This window comes from Eptatretus burgeri, chromosome 11 (assembly GCF_056783735.1).
Source record: "Eptatretus burgeri isolate ZD-2024b chromosome 11, Ebu_testis_v1, whole genome shotgun sequence".
NCBI classification, from domain to species: domain Eukaryota; kingdom Metazoa; phylum Chordata; class Myxini; order Myxiniformes; family Myxinidae; genus Eptatretus; species Eptatretus burgeri.
Window position 1 is genome coordinate 27252100 of NC_140971.1, and position 17150 is coordinate 27269249.

The window sequence follows — 17150 nt, forward strand, 5'->3', positions numbered from 1 at the left end:
GATCTACTATTAATGTTACGTCTCCATGGCAACGGGATGATATTATGCAATGTAGAGTTTTTTTAATTTCTTCAGTACCCATGATGCAGTGCGCGGGCGCCATATTGATTGGCAAGCCAAATAAGCGCGAAAAGGTAAAAGCAAGACCGAACAAGGCTAAATAATTAGCGTAGCCTTCCATCGCAGAAAGTCAGAATAACGCGATAATTTGCTACATTGTGGAGCTACTAATGCTATCGTTGCCAGGGAAGTGAATACAACCAACATGGCGACGCGCACGGAATTGTGGGAGAACTCTGAAAACCCTCTCTTTCCTCTTTCCTAAAAGTCGTAAAGGCATAATTAAATTATTAGCGGAAATAGTGAACTCTTACGTTTAAGGACAATAGTTATTATTATTAATATGGAATAGGCAAAGCCGAGAAGCGAACGTCGAATTCTTACATTCGCTTCTCAAATATATCAAATTAAACAGTCTTTTTGCTATGAAAAAATAAATATTACCTCAACATTACCTTCACAACAACAACTACACCGCCTAGAACAGGATCTCATCGAAAAAAAATTAATATTACCTCAACATTACCTTCACAACGACAATTACACCGCCAAGAACAGGATCTCATCTAAAAAAATTAATATTACCTCAACATTACCTTCACAACCACAACTACACCGCCTAGAACAGGATCTCATCTAAAAAAGTATATTACCTCAAGATTACCTTCACAACAACAACTACACCGCCTAGAACAGGATCTCATCTAAAAAAATTAATATTACCTCAACATTACCTTCACAACGACAACTACACCGCCTAGAACAGGATCTCATCGAAAAAAAATTAATATTACCTCAACATTACCTTCACAACAACTACACCACCGAGAACAGGATCTCATCTAAAGAAAAGTATATTACCTCAAGATTACCTTCACAACAACAACTACACCGCCTAGAACAGGATCTCATCTAAAAAAATTAATATTACCTCAACATTACCTTCACAACAACAACTACACCACCTAGAACAGGATCTCATCTAAAAAAAGTATATTACCTCAAGATTACCTTCACAACAACAACTACACCGCCTAGAACAGGATCTCATCGAAAAAAAATTAATATTACCTCAACATTACCTTCACAACAACAACTACACCACCTAGAACAGGATCTCATCTAAAAAAAGTATATTACCTCAAGATTACCTTCACAACAACAACTACACCAACTAGAACAGGATCTCATCTAAAAAAATTAATATTACCTCAACATTACCTTCACAACAACAACTACACCGCCTAGAACAGGATCTCATCTAAAAAAAAGTATATTACCTCAAGATTACCTTCACAACAACAACGACACCGCCTAGAACAGGATCTCATCTAAAAAAGTATATTACCTCAAGATTACCTTCACAACAACAACTACACCGCCTAGAACAGGATCTCATTCAAAAAAAAAAATATTACCTCAACATTACCTTCACAACAACAACTACACCGCCTAGAACAGGATCTCATCTAAAATATATATATATGTAAATATATATATATATATATATATATATATATATATATATATATATATATATATATATATATATCACCTCAAGATTACCTTCACAACAACAACTACACCGCCTAGAACAGGATCTCATCTAAAAAAAAAAAATATTACCTCAACATTACCTTCACAACAACAACTACACCGCCAACAACAGGATCTCATCTAAAATGTATATATATATATATATATATATATATATATATATATATATATATATATATATATATATATATATATATATATATATATATATATATATATATATATTTATATATCACCTCAAGATTACCTTCACAACAACAACTACACCGCCTAGAACAGGATCTCATCTAAAAAAAAAAAATATTACCTCAACATTACCTTCACAACAACAACTACACCGCCAACAACAGGATCTCATCTAAAATGTATATATATATATATATATATATATATATATATATATATATATATATATATATATATTACCTCAAGATTACCTTCACAACAACAACTACACCGCCTATAACAGGATCTCATCGAAAAAAATTAATATTACCTCAACATTACCTTCACAACGACAACTACACCGCCAACAACAGGATCTCATCTAAAAAAAAATTATATTACCTCAACATTACCTTCACAACGACAACTACACCGCCAACAACAGGATATCATCTAAAAAAATAAATACTAGAAGTGAACGTCGCATTATTCTTACTGTGATGAAATAAAGGATGAGGTGATGCGCGATCACGTGTCGCGCAGCTCGCACACGGGACAGATAAAACCGAGATGCCGCGCGGTCAGTGGGATTGTCCCTGGGGCAATGTCATTTACGGCGGTGGCTCACTTGGTGCTCGTTGAATGGTGAGAATTGAGAGTATACCGGACTCCGTGCTTATGCTGGCTAATTGCTGATTTATTTTGCGGTGATCGACTGCACATGTATTCCTTGCTGCACATGTATTCCTTTATGTGTCTAGAGTCGGCTTCAATCAAGTGAAATAAAGCCTACACTCCGAAGGTTTTTCCCTCGCATTCACTTTAATTTATTTCACTTGATTCCTTCGGCTGCCTCAACCGACTATGGACAAGATCTACAAGCCGGAGAGGTTCGATGTGGACCCCAACGCTACTGACTCGGAAATGAAGTGGTCCCATTGGTACCGCTCCTTCTCACACTATCTGACCATCATTGAAGAGGGAGCCGACAAACTGGCCGCACTTGTAAACCATGTCTCGCCAAGTGTATTCAGGCTCTTCTCGGAGTGTGACACCTACGACGCAGCGATCGACGTGCTGCGGGTGCTCTCCGTGAAGCGCAAGAACGAGGTGTACATACGACATCTTCTCAACACACGCAGGCAAGCAGCCTGGGAGACAATCGATCAGTACTTGCAAGCTCTGAGGCAGTTGGGCAAAGACTGCAATTTCCGGGCTGTAACCGCCAAGAAACATCGAGATGAAGCGACCCGAGAGTCGTTCATCCAGGGGCTCCGGTCAGCCTCCATTCGGCAACGCTTACTGGAAAAAGCACAACCCAATCTTGAAACGGTAGCTGACCAAGCTCGAGCAATGGATACGGCTCAGCAGCAATCTGAGTCATATGGGACAGCGGTGTTGCTAATGAACGCTGCTACGGCGGAAACTCAAAGAACCCCCCGGGACACCTCCGACACTGAGGATGGAGATAAACCCGAGGAATCGGATACCCAGACCTCGTCAAACCCCTCAGCAACTACTTCGGTTGGTAAATGTTTCTTTTGTGGGTATAAAAGACACCTCCGCAACAAATGCCCTGCCAGGGATGCCACATGCATGAACTGTGACAAGAAAGGGCATTATGCCAGGGTATGCAAATCTACTCTTAGAAGAAATAAACCCACTTCTGCGGCCCTCTACTCACAAAAGAAAGTAACAGCAGCTTCACCGGGGAATCTATCCAAAGTTATCATCAACGTACGAATTAATGGGCATATGGCTGAGGCGCTGATTGATACCAGTAGCTCTGAAAGTTTCGTCAACAGCTCACTAGCGAAGGGCAGGAAATGGAAGATCCACCCGACAGACAATCCGGTATGCATGGCCGCCACATCACTACAGTCCCGCGTACGAGGGTACTGCAATGTTGAGTTGGACGTGAAAGGCTACACGTATCGGGATGTAAGGGTACTGGAGCTTCGTGATTTATGCGCAGATGTAATTCTGGGTCATAATGTCCTCAAGCAGCATGCGAGCGTTGAAATATTCTTTGGAGGAAGCAAACCTCGTCTAATTCTAAATGCTCTGACCACCGCAGAGGTATCGTCCCCCCTGCTGTTTGCTAACTTGTCGCCGGACTGTAAACCGATAGCGATCAAATCGCGACGATACACCGCCGCCGATATGGACTTCATCACTTCTGAGACCAAGCGATAACTGGAAGAAGGTATTATAGAACCGAGCGATTCGCCATGGCGCGCGCAGGTGTTGGTGACCAGCAGCCAGAACCATAAGAAACGAATGGTTGTCGATTACTCTCAAACGGTCAATCGCTTCACCCATCTCGATGCTTACCCTTTGCCGCGCGTAGACGAGATGGTCGAACGCGTGGCCAATTACAAAATATTCAGCACCATCGATTTGCGAAGCGCCAATCATCAAATTCCCATCCGAGAGGAAGACAAACCTTACACCGCGTTCGAGGCAGGTAGACGCCTCTATCAATTTAGGAGGATTCCGTTCGGTGTCACTAATGGAGTAGCTTGCTTCCAACGAGTTATGGACGACTCCAGTAAAAACGGTTGAGAGCAAGTCCAAAACTGAGTGCCCCGTTAACGTCTTCACCAAATCGGTGGGAGTCCAGACTGAGATGAAAGATATAGAATGCCAAACCGAGAGAGCAACCACCGACGTGGCCATGAGTTCTACTAAAGAGGGATTCATTGGCTTCATCACTGACATAGTAAATTGTACAGCTCAAGGAGGGAGCAGATCCGAAAAAATCCACATCATCTCTCTTGCAGCCTTCAAACATCTGGGCTGGGAGGAGTTTACTTTCAAGACGATCAACGAAATCATCAGTCCCTCTCTATCGAGTGCAGCCAGTGGCTGCTGGTTGCATCATTGGTTGGGACATGGCTATGCCGCTGATGCAGTGTCCCCCTTACCAGTACACTGGTGCTCATTTTGCCGACCTCGGAAGGATGACAGGTTGAGTGAACCTCCTGGTGTATTTTAATTCAGTGGCCAACGGGGCTTGAACTCAGGACCCAAGGATCCCAAGCCACCACCCTAACCACTGAGCCAACACCAGGCACCCACTCAGGACCCTAGGATCCAAGCCGCCACCCTAACCACCGAGCCAACACCAGGCACCCACTCAGGACCTTAGGATCCCAAGCCACCACCCTAACCACTAGGCCAACACCAGGCACCCACTCAGGACCCTAGGATCCCAAGCCGCCACCCTAATCACTAGGCCAACACCAGGCACCCACTCAGGACCCTAGGATCCCAAGCCGCCACCCTAACCACTAAGCCAACACCAGGCACCCACTCAGGACCCTAGGATCCCAAGCCACCACCCTAACCACTAAGCCAACACCAGGCACCCACTCAGGACCCGAGGATCCCAAGCCGCCACCCTAACCACTAAGCCAACACCAGGATTAATCATCAGTCAATGGACCCATAAATGCAGAGGGGTGGGCTCCAGGCAGTCCCAGGATTCCCTTGCTGATTCATGTAAATCATCCAATGATTAAGACGAAGTGTAGTACAGGGCGGACAGTGACGTCAGCTTCACCAAGGCCCCTCCCCGCTGAGGGAGATCTATAAATTACGAAGCAACCCTGGGAGTAAAGAGCGTTGGTGTAAAGAGCGTTGGTGTAAAGAGCGTTGTAGTGAGGAGCGTTGGAGTAAAGAGCGTTGGAGTAAAGAGCGTTGGAGTAAAGAGCGTTGGAGTGAAGAGCGTTGGAGTAAAGAGCGTTGGAGTAAAGAGCGTTGGACTGAGGAGCGTTGGAGTAAAGAGCATTGGAGTGTAGAGCATTGAAGAGAGAGACAGTTCGTCGGCTGGTAGCGAAAGAAAGGAGGAAGGTCGTAGAGTGGTTGCGCTCTTTGGGGTCATTCGTTTTGAGTGTGAGAGAGCTAGCAAGACCTCGACCCGACCTTGACCGGGTCTCTCGTTGGGTCCTGTCTGCAGCCCTGATCCCCGCCTCGGACTCCGCTCTACTCGACCCGGGCTCCTTCGCAGGCACGGTGTCCACGCGTGCGGCCGTGGACCGAGCCGCACGACCATTGAGGGGTGCCGCACCATGGAGCATCCCTTCCCTCCAACATTCAAGTACCCGAAAGAATTGCGACCTCAGCTCACCTCCCTCTCTGGCCGCGGGGGTCCTTTGCCATACATCTGGGTTTAATTTTGTCTGAGTGCGCGTCTGAGTGTGTGGTGCCGTCTTTAAGTTGAATTGCATGTTTTTATTTGATCATTGTAAATCTTGCCTGTTTTATTCCCTAATAAGTCTGCTCTGTGTCCTTCTTTTGTAAGTTGATTGTAAATAAATTATTGCAGAAATGTTCCCAGTTCGTTCTTGTCTTTTCCATCATTGGTCCAGCGTGGTTCGGATCTGAGTTTAGCCGGGTCTTTATGCCGGATAATGTGTTCATTCTAGCCGGTACGTCCTTGGTAGTTCCGCTCGGCTGCATCCGATCTGGAGTTGGTAGTTGGTACTCTACCGTAGTTGGTAGAGTGATCCGGTTCGGGAAAGGTGTACCGAGGGCGTGGTTCTCCAGTAGTCGAACCGCGTGGTTAATTAGGTAAATTGATTCGAGACAAAAAGACCCTACGCCACGAGGTTGAGTTATTGGCATCCACGGTCGGTTAAGCGACCCGCTGCCTCACGGAATTACCCGTGAGCGACAGCCTACAATTCTGGGAGTCTGGTGGGAGACGATGTAACTTCCCCACCGAGTGGTCGTTCTCGCCATCAGACCCTGGCCCGCAACAGTATTATCTGAAGCGTACCAAATACACTTTGCTAACTGAGCCAGATGTACCTTCGATTCTTTAAATTTGTCTGAAAATTAAAAACGGAAATGAAAATTCAAAATGTGAATGGCGCCGCAGTGTGAATTGAGGAAGGAATTCAGGCTTTTTAGGTTAGCGGAGGGCGGAGAAACTATAAAGGAAGGAACGGATGAAGTAATTGGGATGAGTAAGGCCAGGCAGGAAAATATAATTTCAGGAAGGGAAAAGTTAAACATATTCCATATCAATGCCAGAAGTTTAAATAATAAGATGGAAGAGCTTGAAGCCAAAGTAGATGGCAAGGAGTATCATTCGGTTGCAGTGAGTGAGAGATGGTTTAAGGAGGAGAGTAACTGCAGGACGGGATTAGAAGGCTACAAAGTGTATCGGTGTGATAGGAAGGAGAGAATAGGAGGAGTAGCAATCTGGGTGAAGGACAGCATTGTATCAAGAGAAAGGGGTGACATTTAGGAAGGAATAAATGTTGAAGATTCTGTGTGGGTAGAGATTAGAGATTTTATAAACAGTAAGATACTGGGAGGATGCTTTTATAGGGCTCCGGGTTGGAAGGAAGAGGAGGAAGAAGGAGTACATGAAGAATTCAAAAGGACATGTGGTAAGGGAAGAGTATTGATTATGGGGGATTTTAACTTGCCAGGGATAGATTGGGTCCAGGAACAGGGAAAGGGCAGAGCGGATGAGGATTTCCGAGTTTTAGTCCAGGATTGTTTTTTAACCCAGTTTGTAGATAAGTCCAAGAGGGGGGAGTGCAGTGTTGAACTTCCTTTTAAGTAACGATTCCAATATGGTGGAGGAGGTGGAGGTTTGGGAGCATTTTGGAGCAAGTGACCATAACATTGTGTGTGCAAAGATTCTGTTGAGGGTTAGAGTTCAGGATAGTAGGGTAAGGCTATTAGATTTCAGGAAGGCAAACCTTGAGGGTATGAGGAGAGAGTTGGGTGATGTAGCTTGGGAGACTCTAACAACAGGACAATCAGCATCAGAGAAATGGGAAACCTTTCAGGACCAAATGTGTAGAGTGCAGAGTAAGTACATTCCAATGAGGTGTAAAACTATAAGTAGAAAGAGACCAGGGTGGTTGAGCAGTGAGATAAGGAATGCTATAAAGGAGAAGCAGAAGGTATTTATTGGGTTTAAAATAACAGGACTGGAGTTAGATTTATATCACTATCGGAGTAAACAGAGGCAAGTTAAGAAAATAACTTGGCAAGTCAAAAGAGAGTATGAGAAGGACATGGCTAAGAATATTAAATATAATAGCAAGGCTTTCTTTAAGTATATCAGGGGAAAGGAACAGGTTAGGACCAGTGTGGACCTATTGAGGAATAGCACCGGGAGAGTGGTTAGTGATGAAGGTGAGATGGCAGGCTTATTAAACAGGTACTTTGCTTCAACTTTTACACAAGAACAGTCAGGAGAATTACCAATAGCTGAGAGTATCTATCAAGGAGGTGAGGAAGGGCTTTTACAGAAGATCCAAGGTGGAGTGGAGGAAGTAAAGGAACAGCTCGGTAATCTAAGAGGAGATAAGGCTCCAGGTCCAGATAATGTGCACCCGAGAGTATTGATGGAGGTGGATGAGCAAGTAAGCAGGATGTTAACGGAAATTTTCAACAGCTCACTGGAGTCAGGACAGGTACCGGAGGATTGGAGAGTAGTAAATGTAACACCATTACTTAAGAAAGGATCCAGAGAAGAATTGGGAAACCGTAGACCTGTTAGTGTGACTTCAGTTGTGGGGAAGGTATTGGAGACATTAATTAGGGACCAGATGAGGAGCCATTTAAACAAATACAAACTGATTAAAGGTAGTCAGCATGGGTTTACCAAAGGTAGTTCCTGTTTAACAAATCTTTCAGAGTTCTATGAAGCAGTGTCTGATTTGGTGAATGAGGGAGAGGCCAATGGACATCGTATATCGAGACTTTAAGAAGGCATTTGATGAGGTACCACATCGGAGGTTGTTAGCCAAAGTAAGGGCTTGTGGAGTGGCTGATCAGGTAGTTAATTGGATTGAAACCGGCTTCGTGGTAGGAAGTAAAGAGTGGCTGTGAGAGGGAGGATGTCTTGCTGGGAGGATGTAAGTAGCAAGGTATCTCAGGTATCAGTACTCGGACCATTACTATTCATTATTTACATCAACGATTTGGATAATGGGGTGAAGAGTAAGCTTTCCAAATTTGCAGATGACACAAAGCTTGGAGGTAAGGTGGATAGTGGAGGGGGTGGTGATCAGATCCAGGAAAGTATTGATACTTGCATAGATTGGGAAAAATATTGGCAGATGGAATTTAACCTGAGCAAGTGTAAGGTGTTGGGGATGGGAAAGAACAATGAAAATAGAGATTACAAGATGCAAAGAGTAATTTTTGAGCATGTCACACAGGAGAAGGATCTGGGGGTGGTAATAGATATGGGAGGTAAGGAGGCAGCACAGTGCCAGGCAGCTAAAGGTAAAACAAATAGTGTTTTAGGTTGTATTTGGAAGAGGATCATTTATAAACCAAAATAGGTGGTGTGAACATTGTACAGGAATTTAGTGAGGGCCACATCTAGAATAGTCTGCAGTTTTGGTCACCTCAACTCAGGAAGGACAGAGATGCCAGAGAGGGTTCAGCGCAGGATGACGAGATTGATTCCGGGCCTCGCTCGACTCAGCTATGAGGAGCGGCTGAAGGAGACGGGGCTTTATTCACTAGAAAGGAGGCAGCTGCGAGGAGATATGATGGAGATGTTTTAGATAATGAAAGGTATAGATAAAGTAAGTGCAGATTAATTATTCAGCAGAGTAGACAGTGGTAGTGTTACGAATCTGGAACCCATCGCACACAACAGCCAGGGTCCCTATAGAGCAGTTATATCGGTAAGTGTGTGTTTATAGTTAGGGCCCCCTACCTGTGTCTAACGGGAATTACGTGTGTGCGCTGCGGAGATTCATTTACAACAACACGCATTCACCTCGCTTCCTTACACCGACGCCATTGTCTACGTGCGTTCGACCACGTACGTGGGTAGAGTTTCCTCGGCCACCAGAGCTCCGACTCTGCCCCAGAGAGATGGAATGTTCCCTGCGACCAATGAGAGGTGAGATGTCTCAGACATCGACTTTCTCATGAACGCCGGACCAATGGGAGGCGAGACGTCTCAGACGGCAAACTTTCCCACAGCCTCTCGACCAATGGGAGGTGTGAGTCATTTCAGACACCGATGTTCCCACGAACCCCGGACCAATGGGAGGAGAGACGTCTCAGACGGCGAATTTTCCCACAGCCTCTCGACCAATGAGAGGCGACACGTCTCAGACGGCGATCCTTCCCACGACACCCCAGCCCACAGGAGAAATGCAATATAAGGAACGCCAGGGCCTTGGAAACAGCGCCAGGGTTGGGCGATCGGGTCTGAGGTGCCGGAGATCGACTCGTCTGGTCTGGTCGGCTTGGCAGCGATCGGGCTCGAGGTGCCGGAGATCGACTCATCTGGTCTGGTCAGCTTGGCAGTGGTTGGGTCGTCTCTCGTCTCTCGTCCACCTGGCGTCCGACGTTTTTCCTCCATCCTTGGTGCTTGTAGGGGCATCGTGTTGTGGGTTCAAGTCCCGTCGAGCCGGGTCGTTGAAGACCACATGAGGTGGACAGGTCCAAGCGCAGGCTCTGGTCTCCAGCTCCCTTTCCTCGAGCTGGAAGACTTCAATAAAGACCATTGGGGTCCATTTCTGTGTGTGGGCCTGTCTATAAGTAGCAACTGTTAAGTGCTTTTTGCTTGTACATTGACTGCATTTCTTATAGTCGGATAACTCTGCCCTTACATGCTCCCCTCATTTCCCTATTGTTTAATAAATGTCCCCATTTGTGAAATGTATCAGCTCGTTCGTGTCCTTTCCTCCACTGGCTTAGCATGCTGCATGTTGGAAAATTAGCAAGGCCGTTGTGCCGCCATAAGGGGACATTTGGACCAACGGATCTCGGTGACCATCCGCTCGGGTCACACACGGTTCGAGTACCCTCGCGGCTCGTTCCGTACGGGTGCTGTCGAGCGTGTGAAGACTCGGTAAATCGCCACGTGGATCTCTCGGTATTTTGAAAATTGGTAAATAACCCTGTACCATGTGGTATAAATATTGATGCTTCACGGTCCGATAAGGGACCCCTCCTTTTCGGAGTTTTCCGAAAAGATCCGATCTAAATTCCGGGTGATCGGCGGAGCCCACTATACTGCTGCACTTGGTGGTCGTGCTCGTCGTCGACGCCCGGCCCGCAACAATAGAACCAGGGGCCACAGCTTGAGAGTAAAGAGGAGAGTTAAGATGGTAGTCATGAAGGGGACTTTCATTCAGAGAGTAGTTAATGCATGGAATGGTCTCCCTGGAAAGGTAGTGGCAGCAGAAAAAGTAGATCAGTTTAAATTAGAATTAGATAGATACCTGGAAGTTATGGAGATAGAGGGGTATGGGGATGTTGGCAGGACTTTTAGGTAGTTTGAGTATTGATGGGTGATTGTGTACGGAGTGCTGTCGGTGGGGGTCTTGTCAAGGGGGGTTGTGTGGTTGATGTTATGTGTTTTAAACCAAGTCCATGCCCCTCCCCCGAGGAGAAGAAAAATAATAATAATAATAATAATAATAATAATAATAATAATAATAAAATAACATAATTTCATTAATTAAAAACTTTTTTTTTTTTACATTTTCTTCCTTGGATCTTGTGTGGATGGGTTGGTGTGGTGTTCGCGCAGGTACGATGGGCTGAATGGCCTCCACCTGTGTTGGATTTCCTTGTTATTCCTGGTTGAAATCGGGTGGACAGTATTTATAAAGTTGTTATTGTTATTATTATTATTATTTTTATTTTCTATTCTTTACTTCCATTTAATCAATACGTTTTCCGTTTTTGGTTGTAACCTTGAGTTTGGGTGCGTGGCATTTACAGAGCCTTGCGGCTCTGACAACACCAATAAACAACAAAATGAAAGAAGAAGAAGAAGAAGTCGACGATATGAATAGGAAGAAGGAAACGAAGAAGAAGAAGAAGAAGAAGTCGACGATATGAATAGGAAGAAGGGAACGAAGAAGAAGAAGACCATGTGAAGAAGAAGAAGGATAAGAAGAAGAAGAAGAAGAAGCGTTTCTTTTCCTGACGCGTTCACGTGACGTAACGATATCTCAGATTTTTTTTCAGAGGCTCTGTGCGTCAGGTGTGGCTGAAGAAAAGCTTACATGGTCTCGTTATTATTTATTTTTGGAGGCAGTTTGTTTGGAATCAGTGATTTTTAATCGCTCCGTTTGTCCGGAAGGACGGCAGGGTTATTCGAGGTGCTGTGTGCGATACAACGATTGAGTCGTTACTGAGAGGAAAGCAGTAAGCAAGAGAAAAGAGAAAATGGCGGAACGTACATCGAGGCCTAGACTCGACAGACGTTACGAATTCGATGAAAACAGCAATAATAGTAGTAGCAGTAGCAGTGGTGGTAGTCGAAGCCACAGTCATCACAGCCATGGTCATGGTCATAGCTATAGTCATGGTAGCAGTAGTCGGCGACGCACTGGTGGTGGTGGAAGTAGTAGCAGCAGCAGTAGTAGTAGCAGCGGTAGTCGTCGTCGTAGCGGTCGCAGCGCCAGTAGTAGGAGTAGCAGCAGCAGCGAAGACGGAGGCGGGAATGGAGGCATGAATGGCGCCGCAATGGGCCTTGTGAACGCCTTCGCAAATGACGGCAGCTTCATGGAGCTCTTCAAACAGCGAATGGCGCAGGAGGCGATCGCCGCGGACGCTGCGACTCCGGGAGTGGCCAAAGAAGCCGAGTCGACAGACAAGAGCCGACAGCCCTTTGCGAGCCTTGTAAGGGCCCCAGGGAATGTGCAGTTTGTGGAGCCTTGTTCCGTGGCGGTGGAGCCTTATCGCGCTCGTAATAATTGGTGGCGCGGGTTGTTGCCTCTCGATGATGGGACTGAAAAGTAAAGTGATGCTGGGGCTCTCAGATCGGGGAAATTACTTTTATTTGCAAGGCAGCGTCTCGGCGAGGTTTGTGTTTCGCCTTTGGGGGTTAAAGTGCTCTGATGTGATCCGAGTGTGACGTAATATTCTGATTGTATGTAAGTAAACAAGGAGGAAGCAGGAAATTCGGCGCGAGGGCAAGCGGCCATTCGGGCCCACCGTGCCTGTGCCACATTGCCGACTTGATTCCTGTTGTCGAGATCCGGAACCTATTGTATTGTAGTGATGTAACTTTCCATTTGGAATTATCTCGGCGGAAAACGCTTGGGTGCACACAGTCGCTTTGACCGTGCAGTGTAAACGGGCTTCAGAGGGGTACCTGGCGAGAATTTAAACCGATGGGTACCTGGCGAGAATTTGGAACCGATGGGTACCTGGCAAGAATTTAAACCGATGGGTACCTGGCGAGAATTTGGAACCGATGGGTACCTGGCGAGAATTTGGAACCGATGGGTACCTGGCGAGAATTTGTAACCGATGGGTACCTGGCGAGAATTTGTAACCGATGGGTACCTGGCGAGAATTTGGAACCGATGGGTACCTGGCGAGAATTTTTAACCAATGGGTACCTGGCGAGAATTTGGAACCGATGGGTTGGTACCTGGCGAGAATTTTGAACCGATGGGTTGGTACCTGGCGAAATTTGGAACTTGCGGTTCTCAACTTGAAATCAGACTTATTCGTAAACTATTGACATAACTTTTTGTCTTTTATATGCTTGTAAACACCAAAACGGTTTTGTTCTGTGTGTCTATAGTTACATACATATATTATGATGCAGTAGAAACGGACAGGTGTAGTTCATTTTACTACTTCCTCACCAGCTGTGAAGGTGCATCGGTTTGCAGGTAAGTTGACAGGTATGTATCTCGGTGTTTGCGCTTTCGGCGCTAATAGGGAAAGTGTCTTCCTCGGCCAGGTGGGCCGGCGAAGGGGAGCCAAGCTCGTACTAAAGACGGGCGTGGTGGCCAAGAAACTACGTGTGGATGAAGAGGTGAGACCGTCGTTGACTTTAGCGTGGGACAACCTCCAAAGCTTTCTTCCATTTCCCTTCATTACCTCCACCACCGATGGTGGATGGAGGTTGTTTTCGCCCCTGTCTGTCTCTGTCTGTCTCTGTCTATGAGCAGGCTATATCGTTGTGGGTGGATTCGGACTAAATTTTGTGGACAGATTGGGTGTGTGACAAGGACAAAATGATGTTTTGGTGGATCTGAATGCTAGAATTAAAAAAAATTTATTGAAGTGATTCTTCACCCTTGAGAGATGGGTTGGAAAATGATATAACATGATGTTTCAAAAAGTTGTGGACAGATTATAATAAGACTCAAAACTTGGTGGATGAGTTGGTAGGTGATGAGAACAAGCCAATTTGATTTTTGGGTCCGGATACAGATCCAGCCTATCAGTGGAATACCCAACGTAAACTGTTTTGCTTGGTGGGGGTATGCACTCTACCAAGTGCTGTGCTAGTTTGGACTTTGCTTTATGCTCTCAGGCTGGTTTGCCCAATACCAAATTTGAACAAAATTCAGTGATGACTGATTCTTCTCATTCAACTTCTGCAAGTACTTGTGGGTTGTTCTACCCTTGGTTTTTTTCAGAAAGGTGAGTTTGGTGACGGTAGCAACACGTGCAAGAGAGTAGATGGAATTGGTATTGCATATGAATGAAGTGAGCAATGGGGTGTGCTTAAAGTGAACAAGCTTGGGGAAATGTTTGAATTTTGATTACCCAAAAGACACACCTGACTGGTCTCATGGTTAGAATGTGAACCCTGAGTCTGGGAGGTTTGTGGTTCAAACCTTCCTTTCTTGATGCCCAGTATTTAAAAGGATAGAGCATGGAAGAAGGATGGGAAGGCAATGGTAAACCACCCAGTAAAACCCTTGCTAAGAAACTGCTTTGGCAACACGAACACTCTGTAAAGAGTATGATACAGGTGTTTTTTTTTTATCGAAAGAGAAAATATGGGGGGGGGGATGACGAAAACAGTGGGGATTATGAGCTTTTGGGGATTGGGGAAGGGTGAGAGGGGTGCTAAAACAGTTGGAAGCAATTTGTGCTGTTATGGGGTGAGTGTGGTAAGTTGAGGCTATGGAGTGTGTTTGGAAAAAAAAAAAAAAGAAGAAGTTAAATGGACTTGGGTGAGTAGGTAGAGTGTGTGTGTTCCAACAGGCAGCGGCGGCCCAGAAGGGTGATGCTTGGGCCAAGTACATGGCCGAAGTGAAGAAGTACAAGGCGCATCAGTGTGGGGATGATGATAAAACACACCCGCTGGTGAAATAACCCTTTCCCTGGCTCCATTGCTGGCTTGTCCTTCCTCGAGTCTTTTGCGCTCATTACACAACCGTTGTATTTAGTGGACTCTCCTCACGTGCCATTTTTTTTTTTCCCCCCTTTTCTCACCCTCTCACTTCCTCACACTTCCTGTCATACCTTTCCTCATACGTTAGTTTTCACCCCCCTCCCTTTCATCCCCACGTCCTGCCTCATGATTGAGTGAAATATTCACATGTACCAAAATGTTGTCTCATCTTGCTCTTTCCATGATTCATTCTTTGTCTTTCTGTAGCCTGTCTTGCATAAATTTAAATTATTCGAAAAAAGTGACATTAAGGCATGATCCTGATGCTCAGCTGCCAACAACAAAATGGTTGTTTGACAGTGAGCAATGGTACTGTATTTTGATATCTGGCAATGCATGACTGCTCTTTTGAGTCTCTTTGATCCTGAAAATCCACCCCACTCTTGGTTCTTCATCATCCATCAATTTGGGCTTGGTGGAAGTTTAACTTTTTTTTTTTCTCCATAAAGTAACATTATTATCTGAAAAACAAATGCCTGGTTGTGATGATTATAAAAGAAACTAATCGACACTCACGCATTCTGCTGCAAACCTTGTAAGTAGCTTATTTGCATGTCTGCTTTTTATTATTATTTTCTATAAAGTCTCTTCATTCATTTGTGCTTTGCACAACCATTGTGGTTTGTTTTCTCATGTCTGAGCTTGTTCATTTTTTGGGGTCTTATAATTTTTTTTTTTTTGGTGGAGGTGGGGGGGGGGTGTTGCCCTTTTTCAATAAACAAGGTCCACAACCAGAACTGCAGTAGTAAAGGTAACTGAATTTGTAGTGTGCTTGTTTGACCCTCGTAGTGACAGTCCGGTTTTACAAGGTATTGTGTCGTAAATGGTAATTGGATTACTTTTGGGGAGCGAAGGGGTTTAGTTGATTTGAAACCAATTTGTTTGACCCATTTTTGTTTTGCGGCTCCACTCCACACCTTGCACTTGAATTTTGGTTCTTTGTGATTGAGTTCTTGCTTTGGAAAATAACTGTCACTTTAGTTTTAAATCACTTTGAGATCTTCCATTGGTGTTGGTTTTCACATCCCCTTTCGTATAGGTTTATTAAAAATAAAGAAATTATTGATGTAATCAGCAATTTATTTCTTCAATGCAATGTTCTGAGAGCCTATCGTATGTTTGTAGCCTAGTTGCTTAACTACGATGACATATGTTGTTTGACAATTTGAATCTTTTAAAATAATTAACCCATCCCCCCTCCCAACCTCTGATGCCAGGAGTCACTGATTACTCTGTAACATGTTGCAGATCTGCATCATAATACATTCTCCGTTTGATTATTTAAATTGTTGCATGTTTGCCGATATCAGGAGCTGTACATCCCGTCAACCACCATAAGTTGATGGACGTTAAAGATGCCAAGGTGTCCTTCATGAACAGTAGGCGAGTTATCGCCAGCACCATGAACAAGTTAAAAATTCTTGCTGCAACTTACAAAGGGCACTGGAGCAGTGCAATACCCATGCTCTGACCAATGATCTTAAGAGAGGCCACTGACATATTTAGGGAGGTGAGAAATATCAGCTGAGCCATAATTTACGCTGTAAATATCACCCAATTTACGGACTTTGTTTTAATGGATGGTTTTATAGATGCTTCGATCATTTCAGCACCGTTTGCTCAAATTTACCACAGGGACATTTCAAATTGAGATTGTTGATTGAAGTGAACCATTTATCAAATTCCTTCAAAATGACCTTTGGCCTTTATGCTCATTAAAAAAATGCATTAAAGTATTTTGTGCTTCTTATTTGTAAAAGGGCTCTCTATGACAATTAGATTCCAAAAAAACAATAGCCACTTAATGTGTGTCCAGTTAAAGTAAACGTCACATTGTGCATGTGGATCAGACATTCTCTTTGCTTCTCACAACCTCAGCAGACCCCATTACTCCCATCATGGGCGGTTGGCCGTGGGGAACTCTTCTGTCCTAGGTCGTTCTGCAACTGCCTGGATGGGTTTGACGTTCGACTGGCTGAAATTCCTTCCGAATGCCGATGATAGCTCGCCGACTCTTCACGAAGAACACCGTGGGCTGACAAGACGTGACGCTCGTTTAACATGCATCCGAAGGATGGCATGATAAATCACCCTGCCTGTGAAACACAAAATCGCCAGTTTATAGCTGTGTCGGGTCCACGCTAAACACTTGTTTATGGGGGGGCACTTTTGCCAATAAGACATCAGTGTGAGAGCCTCCCACGTCGCT

General features: G+C 44.8%; 1 protein-coding gene and 1 long non-coding RNA gene across 3 annotated transcripts; one reads left to right on the forward strand and one right to left on the reverse strand.

The window, feature by feature from the left end:
• The first annotated feature begins 11713 nt into the window (after nucleotides 1-11713).
• Nucleotides 11714-16012, forward strand: TRIR (telomerase RNA component interacting RNase). 2 transcript variants are annotated; one of them, XM_085847905.1, is made up of 3 exons: nucleotides 11716-12417; nucleotides 13493-13567; nucleotides 14752-16012. In XM_085847905.1, exons 1-3 carry the CDS (start codon nucleotides 11962-11964, stop codon nucleotides 14860-14862), a joined length of 642 nt encoding a protein of 213 aa, XP_085704031.1. In that variant the 5' UTR covers nucleotides 11716-11961; the 3' UTR covers nucleotides 14863-16012. The 2 variants fall into 2 exon arrangements, with proteins under 2 accessions (XP_085704033.1, XP_085704031.1); XM_085847907.1 differs by lacking the exon at nucleotides 13493-13567 and having other exon boundaries at nucleotides 11714-12417.
• LOC147016727 (uncharacterized) lies at nucleotides 12597-13506 on the reverse strand. Its single transcript, XR_015049657.1, has 2 exons — nucleotides 13175-13506; nucleotides 12597-13114 (listed from the first exon to the last, which is right to left on the reverse strand). It is a non-coding gene; the product is annotated as an uncharacterized LOC147016727 (long non-coding RNA).
• Nucleotides 16013-17150: the final 1138 nt, after the last annotated feature.

What these genes read in the sequence shown, in the direction of transcription:
- TRIR (XM_085847905.1), top strand. Translation starts at nt 11,962, where the DNA reads ATGGCGGAACGTACATCGAGGCCTAGACTCGACAGACGTTACGAATTC. An exon ending in GACAGCCCTTTGCGAGCCTT is followed by an intron (nt 12,418 to 13,492) that starts GTAAGGGCCCCA and finishes TTCCTCGGCCAG; the next exon opens with GTGGGCCGGCGAAGGGGAGC. An exon ending in AACTACGTGTGGATGAAGAG is followed by an intron (nt 13,568 to 14,751) that starts GTGAGACCGTCG and finishes GTGTTCCAACAG; the next exon opens with GCAGCGGCGGCCCAGAAGGG.